This window comes from Ambystoma mexicanum, chromosome 1p (genome assembly GCF_040938575.1).
Source record: "Ambystoma mexicanum isolate Mex_15411 chromosome 1p, UKY_AmexF1_1, whole genome shotgun sequence".
Lineage (NCBI taxonomy): Eukaryota > Metazoa > Chordata > Amphibia > Caudata > Ambystomatidae > Ambystoma > Ambystoma mexicanum.
In genome coordinates this window covers 628,034,061-628,050,207 of record NC_090921.1, presented here as the reverse complement: position 1 = coordinate 628,050,207, position 16,147 = coordinate 628,034,061, and the positions used below count along the sequence as shown (strand labels likewise).

General features: G+C 43.3%; 1 protein-coding gene across 1 annotated transcript in view; it reads left to right on the top strand.

Moving 5' to 3' along the window:
• LOC138577367 (TRPM8 channel-associated factor homolog) overlaps positions 1–10,064 on the top strand; it is a 159,510-nt gene extending 149,446 nt beyond the window's left edge. Inside the window, exons 7-8 of the mRNA XM_069649622.1 lie at positions 519–856; positions 9,465–10,064. Coding sequence (XP_069505723.1) covers positions 519–856; positions 9,465–9,710 — 584 coding nt within the window. The 3' untranslated portion in view covers positions 9,711–10,064. The remainder of the gene's footprint in view (positions 1–518; positions 857–9,464) is intronic.
• The last annotated feature ends 6,083 nt before the right edge of the window (positions 10,065–16,147 follow it).

Genomic DNA, 16,147 nt, shown 5'->3' with positions numbered 1-16,147 from the left:
GTGTGGAAATCTTTGAACCATGGTTTTGAATCACGCATTATGGTATGTGACTTTGCACCAGGGTAGTTGAGGTATTGTCCCTCCTTTGCAGTGTTTATATCCTAGACTCTTCCCTGCAGTGATTTGAAGATTATGGGAGAGGCGGAGTGTGATTTATTTTCTTCGAAAGTAAAAATATTACCACTGTGATGAAATATTTGAGCTGTAAATGTTTGGCTAAGCAGGATCATGATAACACTATAGTCAGTTGTGAGTGTCACTCCAGCCACCTGTTTATGACCTGTGTGGAGATACCTAGCCCTGTTTTGTTGGTATGGGTTACCAGTCTGCCTTGTTCCTGTTATTCAATATATCTACAAATGGTGCTAAACCATTGAAAGTTGCCACAGAAGAATATATGACCAGGCCTGAGGGAAAGATGGAATATAAAATGTTTGCATGCAAGTTGATTTTTGATTTGTTGGCCAAAATTATGCATTATGGAAATCTCACCTGCTCTCTTTGTTGGTTCTCTCCAGGTTGGATGCATGCTGGTTATCCCATCATGTGCCACTTACCTTCTGCTAAAGAGCTGACAAATGCTGAGCGCATTTCATCTGGGGGCCTGTGGGGTGCGATTCATGAACTGGGTCACAACCAGCAGAAACGTGATTGGGAATTTTCCCCTCATACCACAGAGGCCACCTGTAATCTGTGGTCCGTCTATGTACATGAGAAGGTGCTTGGAATCCCAAGAGACAAGGCACACCCAGCTCTTCAGCCAAAGGCCAGGGAAGATAGAATTCAGCAGTTTTTGAAGAATGGACGGAAGCTGAAGGACTGGTCCGTGTGGACTGCTTTGGAGACCTACCTGCAGGTAAACTTTGGGTAACCACAAATTTGTCAAGAGGGAAAAGTGGAAAGAAGGAAAACAACAATTGCTAGGTTGTTAAATAGCCAAGCATAAAAGGTGCTGGATACAGAAAGGACGAAGAAATATTATGGAATGTTTTTTAACTTTCCTATGATTTCTGTATTTCTGGAATTGAAACAGAACTATTAATGCTCAACTGCAGGAAATTGTGGAGGTGCTTGGTATGATACAGCCTTTGTGTGTTTAACTATATGTGCAATATATGCCATTATCTCTCCACAAGTATATTATGACAAGACGGCACTTTCCACTTAGTTATTCAATAAGGTTCTATTTAGAGGTTGCAAAGAAAAAGGTTTCAGCTTTTTTTACCAACTCCACTGGCAATCACCAACTAGGACGTGGTGCTAGATTTCCTACCTCCACCGCCCGCCCACCTGTCAGGCCAAAAAGAAAGCAAAGGGGAATTCCTCTGAGTGGCTAAACTAATAGAAATCTTTTATGATTCAAGGGTCCAGGAAGAGGGTGGATGGAGTTTACCCACCCCACCTAACCCATAGCTAGCAGATCCACTACCCAGGCAGCAAAGATTGTTTAATCGTTAAGGCTATAAACTGTTTGTCCCAGCTTATCTTAGTTCAAAGATCCACCGTTAACATCTGCCTACAGCTCTGCAATCTTTGATTAATCAGACACATTGATCAGACCGCCTTCATGTTGTAGTACTAGAGGTGCTAGACAGTTTTCTATTGTGAGCCCTCCACTTTTGAATCCCGGTGTAATGTTGTGGATCCCACCCACATCGTTATGTGTTTGGGGTGGGATAGAAGAGGGAGGATATTGGGAAGAGGATGTCACATGATGGGGAGGAGAGATAGGGAACAGTGCATTGAAGACACTTTCACCTTATCTCTCTGTCCGAATCTTCTGTGTAAGGAAGGCGCTGTGTCGAAGAATGGTCTAGAGTCCCTCAGGAGCTGCAGGCACTCATGTCAGAACACGGGCGACTGAACCGTAAACCTGTGCTCCTTGATGCAAGGAGCAGAAAAGAGGAACAACTGACAGGCGTGCTCCGGTGCCATCAGGGCGCTGCAAAGACGTCCATGTATCAGCCACGGGGGCGGCGGTGAAAAGAAAGGACAATTAATGAAATAAGGGTGCAATCACCCCATTCGCCTGTGGTGACGGTGGTGACAAGATTAAGTGCAGCCCAGCCCGGCGAGCCATGGATTTTATAAGGTGGTCAAAAAGGAAGCCCAGCAGGCCCTGCCAGCTGTGTTACAGGCAGTGGCTGGAGACTGGCATTGCAGACAGCTACAGTGGCAGGTCAGCCAATGCCAAGGTGAGGCACCAGCTACAGGCCAGCTAGGAATTGGACTTCAATTGCAATAAACGCAGCATGCCTTAACAACATGGAATAAGGTTGGAACCTTTACAATTTTATATAATGTGAACACCTTACTATTGGTAACATGGTTAGGCTAACAGTGATCTCCTTTGGGTTGATTTTTACAGAATAGAAAATTCTGGGCTCAGCCTGTGGAGTTGAAAATCACTTCAAGGCGGTATGTCGTATGTCTCACAGCGTGACAAGAGGAGAGGGGATGGGCCTGTCGAGAACAAGAATGAAGGAAAGGTCAGTAGCAGCAACAACATCTCCGGCAACAGTTGTGCATTATCAGGAAAAACCAGCCGGACACTACATTAAGAGCCTATGGAGGGAAGAAACGACTCAGGAGGAAAGGAAAACCCCAGAATGGTGAACCGCATGCTCATCAGTGTCACGCCATCCCCAAATGGAGCGACACCACATAAGACAATCGTGTCAAGCTTGTTGGTTACCTCTATGCCTTAGGAAACCAGCAGGCAAAAGAACAAAGCCCAACCCTACTAATTCATTAATTTTATCATTTGTAAAGCACTGTTCACCATAATTATGGTCCTAACGTGCCGTTGATTGAATGCCCTTGGAGGGTCCGGGGTCCATATTTGGGAGAAGCTATTATGCGTATGTGCATTTCAGCCATTAAAGTTATGTGAGGGTGGCCAAGACCCTGCTAGTCACTCGTGTGGATGGGCACAGCGGACCTAAACTATGAACTACATATGGGTGTGTTGCATTTAAAGGAGAATTTTGTGAGAAGCTACAGTTCGATTTCTTTTCGTTAAAGGTAGCTTCATTGTAACGATAGAGGTGTTGTGCAGTAGTGTGTGTGTTATATGCGAGTGTAGGGTGTGTGGAATGAGTCTGTGCCTTCTGCTAAGTTATGAATGTGCGGTGTGCAAGGGGAGGAAATTGGTTAGCTGTGCAAACAACAATGTCTACATCCAGGGCTCCATCTATGTACGAAGACAGGTGTTACATTTCATAGACGGGCTCAGTGCTAAATGAATAAAAAATATGGCTAACTTGCGCAGATTGGCCGAAATGTAAGATGTGGCTAACCTACACACTTAGGCTAAATGCAAACAATGGCTACCATACACAATTAGGCTAAATGCAAAAAACTGCTGACTAACACAGTAGGGCTAAAAACAAGGGTTGGCTACCTTACACAATTAGGCCGTTTGTACTAATACAAATTAACAAACTACAAGCTGTATTCCTAGTTGAGACGGGAGCCACGGTCAATGTGATCAGTGAGGAAATGTATAGGAACATCCGAGGATTGTAGTTGTGGGGCCTTCGTGAAGTGTACATATAGCCCAACACTATCAGCGCATAGGCATACCAGTGCATATACAGCACCAAATGGAAGAAAAACTACACAAGCTCTGGAACAAGACATTATATAGCCCATTAACGGACCCACACCCTGGGTGTATCCCATTGTACTGGCTCCAAAAAAGGGGTCAAATACCATCAGACTCTGCGTGGACATCGGAAGACCGAATCAGGCCATCATGTGGGAGCGGCATCAGGCCCCCGTATCACAGGCATGATGCATCTACTGAATGGGGCAAAAGTCTTTTTGACATGATCATCAGCTGGAGTTGAGCCCGGAGTCCCGGTACATGGTGATGTACCTTTTGTGACCGACCTGGGACTGTATTGAGACTTAGCTTTAGGGTGTCATCGGCAGCAGAGATCTTTCAGGCAGAGTTACACATTTTTAATAAAGCACATCCCTAACTATCTAAACTACAGTAATGACATTCTGGTTTTCGGCAGGGACACAGAACAACACATTTTAGCGAGAGTATGCATGGCACTGGAAGAGGCTCAGCTCACGCTCAATAAGGGCAAATGTGAGTTTTGGAAAGGCAAACTCTGTTTTTGGGCATATCTTCTCAGCCCACGGACTAACTCCAGACCCGGTAAATGTGGTGGTACTCAACGACACACCTCCACCCACAAATGCATCTGAGGTGCAGTCATTCCTAGGACTCGCCAGCTATTACTCCAGATACCTAAAAGACTTTGCAATAGTCATCGAGCTTCTGAGAGCTTTCACTAAGCAGCATGTCTTGTTGCAGTGGTCCGAGGTTTGTCATGCGTCATCCGGTAGAGAATATCTTCAGCAGACAACATGTCCTATTATGACACAGCGAGGCACACAGAACTGCTGTTAGATGACAGCCCAGTTGGACTGAGCGCCATCCTGGCACAACTCAAAGACGCATCACAGAGGAGGCACATCGTGTCCTATGAAAGGAGAAGCCTGTCCAAACAGAGCAGGCATACTCCCAACAGCGAAAGAAGGGTTGGCGGTAGTCTGGGCTTGTGGACACTACCATCTCTTCCTCTAAGGAAAACCATTTACCATCATTACGGATCATCAGGCCTTACTGTTCATTTATGCAACCCTCAGGCAAGGATGCCAGAGACGATTGTGAGATAGAGCTATGGCTGCAGGATTATGCGTTTTAACAGCCCATAGACCTATAAAAAGGAAAATCCAACAGAATTTTTATCATGACACCCCTTAGAAACAGTGACCCCGGAACCATCTATAGCGGATCGATAAATATATGTTTTGTGGTGCACCAGGCAACATCAAATGGAAGGGAGAGCCTACAGATACTACACGAGTCGGGATAAGATCTGGCTTTTTAAATCATAACAGGGTGTTTGAAGACATGGCAATGGAAACACACCAAGAAATTGAAGGATTTGGCATCCCAAGACGTCCAGAATTACATCAAGAGATTGTTGTTGGTGAAAGAGGAACTGTCGCTGTCGGAAGATGGCCTGTTATTAAAAGGAACCTGATTGCACACCATACTGAGAATCCTTTTGAACAGTTGTTTTGCCAGTTGTTGAGGGACTACAGAAATACACCTCACAGCATGAAGGGGAAGGCCCCATCCGAAGTTATGTTTGGTCATAGTGTAACAACAAGTATACCCAACCTCCCAAAACCTGAGGAGGTTTATCAAGATAGAAAAATGAGGGATCGAGATCAGCAGGCCAAAGAGAAGATGAAGGCCTGCTGAAATGATAGACCAGGGAATCAAGTCTAGCCGTGAGGATGTGGGGATTGCGCGACAAACCAAGACCCATAAGCACTTCTTCACATTTCAGGCCGACACTATTGTGATCATTCAGAAGAAAGTGTCCACGATAAACGCAGTGTAAGGAAACAGTCATGTCACTCAGAACTCAGGAAATTGGGACTGGGGTTAACGAGAGGCCCAAGGACTGTGAAACAGATTCTACTTACTCAGACGTCTTAGATCAAAGGAATGGTGAAGAATTGGAGAGGGATTCCCAGGAGATACAAGGGGTGAGGTTGCTAGGACAGACAGAAGGCAACCGAATGGAGAGACCTCAACGTCGAGGATCCAACCTCATAGACTCATTGAAGAATGGGTTGAGTGGGGTCTTGCTGTTTAAACAGGGGAAGGTTGTAATGTTGTGGATCCAATTGACATCGTTATGTGTTAAGAGACGGGATAAAAGAGGGAGGATGTTGACAAGAGGATGTGACTTGAGGGGGAGGAGGTTAGTAATACGTAGGAAAGGGTGCAGTAAAGACATGTTTACTTTATCCCTATGTCCATATCTTCTGTGTAATGGAGGCGCAGTGTGGTGTGGGAGAACGGTCTAGAGACCCATTGCCAGCCCCGGGGACTCCAGACAGAACACCAGTCCCTTTGAATGCCATCAGATCGACTCTGAGCATGTTCCACCAAAAAATAAAAGCACTTCTCAAACAATAAACAACTTATTCAGTTCTTTTTTGCTCGTTTTAATGGCGTCTGTGACTGGATGCAGGTCCTCCTGCCTATTACCCTATGGATATGCACATTACAGGTTATTTAAATGAAATCACTGTAAATAGGTGTATTACCGTCAATTTGCCACCATAAGCAGCCCGCTCACAGAACGAATTAGTGTTCATATTTGTAGCACAAATACAACGTCCCACTCAGGCCCAGATTCTCCTAGTGTCCTGCAGGATGTAAGTGCCCCGATTTCTGGCTGAGATCTTCCAGGAAGGGTTCATGTGTAAAGTGAATGGGGTGTGACCATTGTTTTCCCCTCACTTCGACCACACACGTCTTCATAATTGCTGTTCTGAGGTGCACGGCCTTGACATGTCATTTGACACGAGAAGAGCAGCACACATGGTTTGAAACATTAAGGGTTCCAACGAGTTTGTGTTGTGGCGCAATATGCCAACGCTACACCTGCACTTCATCTTGGTGCTGACTGCGCCACAAATATGCGTTTTTACACTTAGTATTCACCTTAGTCCACATCCAGGTTCTCCACCCATGACATGGTGGTAGCTGGTTATTACGCATACCTTTTGGCAGGCTTATACCGTATCCTCAGTCTTTTATCTGGAACATGTGGGAGCAACAGGCAGCATGCACATGTCCTGGATGGTGGGAGATTGAGAACAAAAACTTAAAAGGGATGTGTGGCAGGCGGAGAGCCCTTACACCACCCTTGCCCACAATCATTGTCGCCTCCCAATGCCCCAACACCAAACTGGTTGGTATGTGGAGAACCCATTGCCACTCTCCATAACCCAGGGGGATGATTAAAAGCAATTGTCCTTGAAGGCTTCTTAACCACTAAAGATGAATTCCACAGGCAAACACTCTTTGCCCATCAGTGTAGTAGATCATTGTTTTCTGTAGAAACATGGCTCATAAATGATAGAGCAATGGGGAAGCTAAGGGGTACTTCAGCCTTTGGAGGGCTCAATATAAATGATCAATGTGTATTATCTTTGGAGCAAACATTGTAATGTAATACACTATAATAATTTTTTGTATTTGTATTTATTTTGTTTATATAGCGCTTCAATCCAAAGCGCTTTACATTATAACAACAGAATACATAGAACATTATAACAGTAGAAGCAATTTGCAATTATGAATCAAACCAATAAAACAGTAAGTAGAGCAATTAATCTGTGATGGAAGAGGAAAGTGGTGAGGAAGGGAAGGAGGATGGAAACAGAAGGGGTATAGGGGTGAAAATGAGAGGCGGCAAGGGGAAGGGGGAGGGTAGAGAGAGGATCATAGGGTAGATTCGAGGGAAGCAGAGAGAATAAGTGGAGGGTAAGGTTTCATGGCGGGGAATGGAGAAGGAGAGATTTCAGAGAAGTGCGGAAGGAGGAAAAGGTAGATATAGATTGGATTCAGAGAGGTAAGGAGTTCCAGTGCAGGGGGGCTAGGAGCTGAAAGGAGCGGAAACGAGAGGAGGCACATGGGGAAGGAGGGATGGTTAGCAAGAAGTAGTCAGCTGAACATAGGGAGCGGGAAGGAGTGTAATAATAATGTATTTTATATGTAGCGCTACACACCAATAGGCCTCAGAGCGCTGAAATACCAAAACACATGATTATCCCACAGAGTGATACATAAGAAGGGCATACAAAATTACATCTAAGGGATCACAAAAGGAAAGGGATCATAAAAGGAAATACAGCCCATTTAAGTAGAGTGTTTTACCCAGGATTGCATAGATTGGTCAACTGTAAAAGCCAGGTTTTCTGGTTGCACCGTTGGCAAGTTTGCAGGTTTAAGAACACAGCATGCTCCCATTGGATCTTTACATTTGCACCAACATGCAATTCCTGGCAAGAGATTTCTGTGGATGTAAATGACTGCATGCAGTTCATTTAGCTTTCATTATGTGTCGGTGTCACTTTAATTTACTCTGTGAATGTAATAGAGGATGCGGTGAAGCTTGTCTTGGCTGCAGTTGGGCTCTTGTTTCACCAAAGGCACTAGAGTCGAGCCAGGCATTTGGCTCGTACTACCTGAGTTGGCTTTGGCTCCACCTCGTCTACTGCTAAAAATGTCTTTATCCAAAAATGAATTGGTGGAAAATTAACTGGTGGGATTGGCACATGATGAGAAGTAAACTAAAAAAAGCTTTATTTACAATTGTGCATCTTTATTTTTATGAATATTGGATTAAATACCTCCTTTAGAATGCATGGAATTCAGCATGTCCTTTAGTCATGAGGGCTTTGATGGAATAGGGGTAAAGAATGAGAATAATTACTCTTACACAAAATCTTTATTCCGAATTGCTCCTCCTCGCTCATAACTATTTTTCATCCCACCTCCTCCCTCCTCTGTATACCTCAATGCAACAGGGAGATGTGGTTTGGAGGCAAAGTACAGATTTTAAGACCAGGTTATCCGTTTTCTATTCACAGCTTCTTTGCTTACCGCCTTGTGTGATCCTGGGCAACTGACTTGGTCCCCTTGTTTGTTAAACCATGAGCCTTTAGGAAGCTGAAGCTGGTAGGAAGAGAAAGACAGATGTGTGACGAATTAAGAATAAAGAGGTTGACTGAGGAAAAGAAATAATGGTTAAGAATGAGCTGTGGGAAAGAGAAATGATCTCCTAAAACGTCTAATATGCGATAAGTGAGAGGAAGGATGAGTGATGAGTAAGGACGATGACTGAGGAGTAAGAACAAGCGAGGAGAAAATAGGATGAAGACAAATGAGGATGTCCCAAAATGGAGCATGTACAACAGAACACCCTCTAACTTGCACTTTTAACATGATCCTCAGACACAACAACCAGCCAGTTAGCATCACATAATAACCCTTCAAGTTCATTAGAGCTTTTTATAGTTTCAAAACAACGCCTCACTAGCCCTTGTGACTCAAATTGCAGCTCTTCATGGCTACAAAACTCATTTACTGATAATTGGCAAGTGTTAACTACATGACCACCCTTCACCAACCCAAAGGGTTCATATAGCCTCAGGACTCTTATCATCTAGTAAAATAAAGACCCATCTTACCATCAAAAGTAAAACGTCATATGGCATCCTTGCTTGTATCAGTAGCTCTGCTGTTAGTCCATGGAAATCGATCTCACTAACAGCATAGTAGGTTGGTCAGTTTTCTAGAACGGTTCTCTGAACCGATTTAAAAAATGTTTCTCTTTTAATGTAGAAAGAAACCTGTTCCACCCACGATCATGAAGTAACAAACTTTGTGTTTGTTTATGAAGACTGAGTTCATGTTGATATACCAACCGTTCTGTTTGGTTTAATACATAGCATTCTAAAGAAGAGCGATTTGTGCTGCATTCCTGTAAAACCTTAAGAGCGTCCACTTGCCAGTGGCACAGTACAACTGATCCAACCCTTTCTTATGTGAAAATACCTTTCCTTTTCTCCAGCTGCAGGAATGCTTTGGATGGGCTCCCTTCATTCAGCTCTTCTCCGACTATCAGAAGATGTCCAACATCAAGAATGAGAACAACTTCAAGATGAACCTTTGGGCAGAGAAGTTCTCCCAACAGGTGCAGAAGAACCTGGTTCCATTCTTCAAGTCCTGGGACTGGCCCATTACCGATGAAGTGTCTGCAAAACTGTCCTCCCTGCCCGAGTGGGAGGCGAACCCCATGAAGCGGTACAATGCCTAGGCATGGTCCTGCGGAGAGACTGGCACAGTAGAGGTTATGTCATCAGCCATTGCCATGCATCTTTGTCGCTGTGGTAGTGTCATCCGCTTATGATCAGGCAACATGCAAAGTTTAGAATGGCATAGCAGACAATGCAACTACTGATCTTTTCCATATTCTATGAGCTACAGTTCCAATCTCGACGTGTCCTTATCTCGAATGGTCTGAACGGTGGCATCTTTTCTAAACACAAATCAAAGATATAAAGAAAAATAATATCGCATTGATTCATGCAGAAAATGTAATAATCTGTACACATGTATTGCACTTTAAACTGTCTCAAATAAACAAATAAATACCTTTTTGATTTTCAAACAGTTGTCCTAGGTAGTAAAGGTCAGAGTTGTAAAGGTAGATCTAAAGCACAAATGTGATCCAAAATGTGCATCTTTAAGACGACCTCCTTACATGGAGCATCCACATTTACTTATTGCCTCCAGGTAGATGCATCATTTTACACAAATCTTCACTATCATTTCTTTTGGTTTTGGCACACTTAAGAAGAAAGGTGCAAGCAACACCTATACGGAAAGCAATACTAATAGAAAAGAGAGAGCCAGTGTTGAGGAGCAGGATACCTTGTTGGTATGTTAACTGGAAATGATTGGGTATGGAATGGAAAAAGTACAATATGTTATTTTTTGTGATCATTGCAACCAATGAGAGCAGGTTTTACAATGATTGTGCCAATCGGGAGTTCCATTTGAAAGCATGTCCCCCTCCTGTCCTGGCTGTGCAGTGATCCCTCCTTTGAAGGCCAAATGTCTGCGTTTGCCAAACTTCTTTCTAATCCACTGCTATCATAGCTGGTCACCCACCCCTTTGCCTGCCTTCTTATCATAGAGGGTCACAGACGCAAACCAGCATTGTACATCCTCTCCTCAGTGCACTCCCCACAAACCAGCCCCATTGAGAGCAAGGCGAAAGCCCACAAAATCATTGAGGCTGCGCATACTGTGACCGATCATCTGGATCAGCGTGAGGTGGTGGGATGAGCCTGGAGCCGAGGGAGGTATGAGCAGGTAGGTGCAGTAAAAAAACTGTACTTGAATACTTGTAAAGAGTGTATTACTAAGTGTGTTGTACACATACCTACATGGAGTTCAACATGTACACACGTGACTATCAATAGAACATGAAGTAGCGACCACATTTGGGTATATCCAATGACTTGGAGATGCCCTCAGAACAGAACAACAAATCAATTTTCACTCAGATTCTTCCACCACCAAACAATGACATGACACATTCATGAACATCATGACCAAAGAACTTGGACGACTTGAAAACAAATCTCTACCAAGGTTTACCAGAAATTGGACTGCCAAAGAGAAACAACCACTCAACAACTTCAAAAAATACCCACCAATCGTCATAAAAGAAGCAGACAAAGAAGGGGACATGGTCCTCATGAATAGGACAGTCTACATCACCAACGCCTTAAGAGACCTACAAATGTACAATTTTATGAAACACTGACTAACAATCTTACTAAAGAATTATACCATCTTTTACATGAGTATCTCCACAATTGGTCCAGTTTAGGTCCCCTCACTAAGGAAGAAGGGATTTTCTTCTAGTCAAATATCACAAAATGGCCACCATTTCGTTTTTACTGATAATCCACAAATTAAACAACTTTCCTTCATTCAGGAACACTATCAAAAGAATAGGTTCACCAGTGGAACCAATTTCTCAATATATCAACCGGCAGCTGAATCCTATTGTGGTCAAACAAAACTTGCCTGAGAGCCATCCTAGATGCCCACAATCCCCAAAGTCACTAAAGGCATGCAAACTACACAGTAGTAGCAGTGGAGATAACCACACTTGGCACCTCCATTAGACATGGCCTATCCATGTAAACAGTGACATTCAACTTGATTGATAGATAGATCAGAAAACTATTTCCTGCTCAACTAAATGATTATTAAACTGTTGCAAAACCTCTCTACTTTTTATCAAATTCCTTATCCGCATAGAGGTCTCGTGGACATAGGAGCTACCTTTTCTCCACCCTAATCTAACCATGTGCATGATCAAAAATGTCTGAAAAACAATTCAACAGCCCTTCTTTTGCTTTCATTTTTTAGTTATTGTTCACTATTTATTACATTATTAACATACTAGTGGGAAAGCCTGTGCACATGGGCTAATGTGCATAATAGAAGAAATGTTCGGAGTGCAAATATATTATGTGGTGTATTTTAAGGTAATTTATGTTAATAGAAAAAAATATTTGTAAAGGATTTTGCTCCTTTTACGTGGAGAAGTAGTAACCTCAAACAAAATCAAACAATCTGTTGAAAGTTCAACATATTACATGCGGCCAATTGTATCTGCTCCTCATTGTCTTGGATTCCACTTACGGCTTTTGTACTCAAATATATAATGTTGAGGGATGTCAGTGTAATACAATTCATGTGCAGCAGACATGAGATCATAAAATAAAGTAAACTGCAGCCAAACATTTTCTTAAACATACATGAAGAAAATCATTGATATAATACATACCAAGAAATATTACAATGAATAATTACATACTACATAAGTATATGAAAAAAATGTATTTTTGTTAGAGAAACGTTGCTTAATCAAATGAATTTCCATGTATATGTTTTTTTTTTTAATTTATACATTTTCTTAGTGTATGCAACTTTGAAGTATGCTGTTATAGTAGTATCCCTGTCTTGGGCCTTTTCTGCAGCCAATTGTATAATATCATTGTTGAAATACACATTTTGTTCACCTGGATGATGAACTTTAAGTCTTGCTGTTGTATACGTAAGGCAACAGCTCCCTCTAGCGGTGATAACACAGCAAAGCGGGCGGAGGACTTCAGACAAATGTACGTCTGGCCTTTTATTATATAGTTTGATGTTCCAGCCATATTCGTAGAGTCCCAGATGACAACCCCTTCCATCCCCCGTGTGCCCTATAGCCTGGAATGGAATGCAGGAACTTGGGGTTCCATTGTTCAGGGGAAGACTGGGAAAGAAAACATGGGTAGGTGAGGAACTGGCTCTTCGCAGGATTCCCCATAAAAAGTAAAGAGAAATAGAGATAAATATCAGCTGTCTCTCCTACCTTGTTCCCATGTATTTCCCACCATGCAATAGCTTCACTTAGCTGGTGGAGGACTTGAGGCCGCATTGCCATGCTGACAACCACCACCACCCCCCAAACCGTCTTAGTAAATGGTATTGAAGGTGACAGGAAAAAAAAACAGGACTTCTAGGAAAAACACATAACAGCATCCAATGATGGTACAGAACCCATGGGTCTGGAACACTGCAAACAAAGACGAGCTACCATAACACATTGCCAAGAAAACTTTTTTTGCTTGTTCTGCCTTGTTAAAGACAGTTCAAGGAAGTGTTTGTAGTCCTACTTCTATTGTATTCTATCTGGCCATTCCAAAGGGCCATCTTGGTTTTGTGGTATATTTAGTAATCATTCTAATTAGTTAGTGATGCTCTCAGCTACCCAAGCCCCTCCACATTTCAATTTACATCAAAGCATCCATGCTATTTGTGCACGTCTTTCTGTTGAATTCGGCTCCTTCCTTCCTTGGATCCTAAGAGTGCCTGCTCCTCTAAATTAACTCTTCCCCTATTTGTGTTTCATAGGGAATCATCCATGGACATTTATCACCAACTAAGGTGCATGAATGAACCCTGCTGGTTCCCACTACCTACTCTCTGGAATATACCCTTTACAGTCAACTAAATACTGTAATTTACTGGTACTTATCCATGAATCCAAAATACTCTGTACCTCACACATTTAAGAAGTTTCCACAGTGATGGATCCAGGAAACCTTTCATCTCAGGCAAATGTCAAAGCTGGTTATAACAGTGAAGCATGAAACACTGAGTGAATATGCCAATGTGATCAGCAATTCCAACCTAAGTGCAGCAGGGATCAGTTTTTGAATGATTTTAAACAGCCCTACAATCTCTGGTGCAAATTTAAGGAAAAGACCCAGCATTCTGAATTATATGGTAGATAACAATATTTACTCCCTTATCTCATATGAAGGTGCATCCTTGCTTTTACAATCTGCAAATATTTCGTAAAGTTTTCTTTTACTTTCCTTACTGTGGTAGGCGAAGTAGTGAAACATAACACTTATGATTCAAATGCCACATTGTCTTTATCAATGATTTAATGGTGCGGGAAGGGTTGGGTAAACGCCTACCTGTTCTAATAACACAAAATGCAAAAGGGAGATGTTGATGGCGAGGACAACCAAAAATAGCAATTATAGAGTTTCTCTCTCCCCTAATGTTCCAGGATCATATTACCTAAGCAGTCCTGGTCTTACACCGGGACCCTCAACATTAAATCAAAGAATCCAAAGTATGGCCATCATAAATAATACCCCAATATCCTCAATTACCTAGTCTAACAGAAATTTCGAAAGGCGGCCCAATGAAAATGTCTATACTATCCTATTCTTAAAGGTACACCTCGAGGCTAACACAGTTCACAGACTCCCTTGTAGAAAGGTTCTCAGATATCTATTCAGCCCAGTTGTTCTCATGCCCCTCTGCTCGTACCAGGCTCTTCAGATCTTTCTCTGCATCTTCTGGCTTTGTGGGGCAGACTTTTTCCAGACTGGAATGTTATTATTCTTAAGGTTCCCATCCTTGTATCAGGGTTTATTATGGGATCAGACCTACAGCTTCTTTGCTTGTATCAGGGTCTGACCTGGGTTCAGACCGCATTGTGTTTCCTTCACTGAGCCCTTGACTCTGCAATGCAATTCTTCTGATGCGACATCCTGCCCGCCTTGGCTTTTTACTACTGCTTGCAAATTGTGAGCAATATTTCACACCCTACAGCTCAGGGCGCTTGTCACGCAGATTATATTATGTTCTTGCCTCTTTTCCTGCCTGCTAAACTCTACCTCAGGTTGCCATTGGAGGGTATGGCAACTCGCCATCCGATTCCCTCAATGCAAGGCGTGGATCTGGAGCTCTGGCATTCTGCCTTCCACCAGGAATCCAAATAAGCAAGTTCTCCAGTGCAGTGCATGGCAGATTTCTCCAGCTGCCATCTGGCTTTGGGTTGCCAGACTGTGTGGTCAGCGATAAGTCTTCCCTGGAGACCCTCTGAGTCTACGGATCTGGACTCTCCTGTTATATCTCTTCCTAGGAATGGTCTTCAAGAATTTCCTTTATGTCAAGGTCAACTGCAGGATGTGGCTCCTCTGGAGTTCCCGCTCCTACTGGACTTCTCCCTATATCCCGTGGTTTCAATGACAGTAATAACTTTGAGGTAATTTACTTTGAAGTAATGATTTCGAAATTACATGAAATAATATAGTTATTTTTGGGTTAAGGGGTAAGAAGGGGTAGGGTTGGGTTTAGGGTAGGGACAGTAAGGAAGGGGCATGCATGACTACCTCGAAGTAATTATTCTTGATGAAATTACATGGAACCCTTCTCTCACCCTATTTATATTTCAAGGGCAGGCTCATTTAATTCTTCTTTGTTTCTAGGGTACTTGCAACTATGGGTTGTGGTTGGTGGGGGCGTGGACTCCCCCGATTTGTGGTCCGCTGTCACAGCAAAACTTTAAAGGTAGGCACAGGGATACATACCACCTTGGATTGTGTACCAATGTACAACACAATCACCCGTGATTCGTCCTCCTATGCGGGGACGCTTGGTCTTCTGAACGTGATCTCTGTGTGAGCCCTTTTTCTTTGCTCTTTGTAAAAGCAGTTACTGTGGCTATATATATCTCTCACTGTAAGTACAGAAACATTGCGGTGCCTGTAAAAGGATGTGTAAGCTGTCCACCACAAAACTTCTTAGATCTGGATGTTTATGGCCTACAAAACAGTGTTTGGAAACAGAGCTGCCAGCTTGGTCTCAAAAGGTAAGGGAAATGAGCACATTCTTGAAGATTCTCCCTAACATGGGCCGTCGCCATCTCCAGCTCTCTCTTCCTAAGTACCTTCCTACTAGAGCCTTCCGCTTGTCTACTTCTAATTCTCTGCGGGAGAGTCGCTTCTCCAAGCAGAGATTGGGGGGGTAGATATCTCTCCTCTGCAGGTGCCTTCCTGTGGAACGCCCTCCCTGCCTCTCCCTGCGTTCAGCCGGATCTCCATAACTTACTGAAGCTCCTCAAAACCTTCCTTTTCTCCTTTTCCTTCTCTCTTCCTCTCCCCTGCTAACCTTACCTCCTCCTGCACTGTTCTGTTGACTGGCTGATTGGTGTTCCCCGGAGTCTTACAGGACACCAGCCCTCCCACCCCCACGTCCAGTCCTCCTGCACTTGCCTACTGGCCTTCCTGCACAGCCGTCTGGCTTACCGTTCACTACCAGGGTGTGATTCCCCTTGGTATCCCAGCCTTCCTTGCACTTAACTCGGGGACCTGCTGCTCT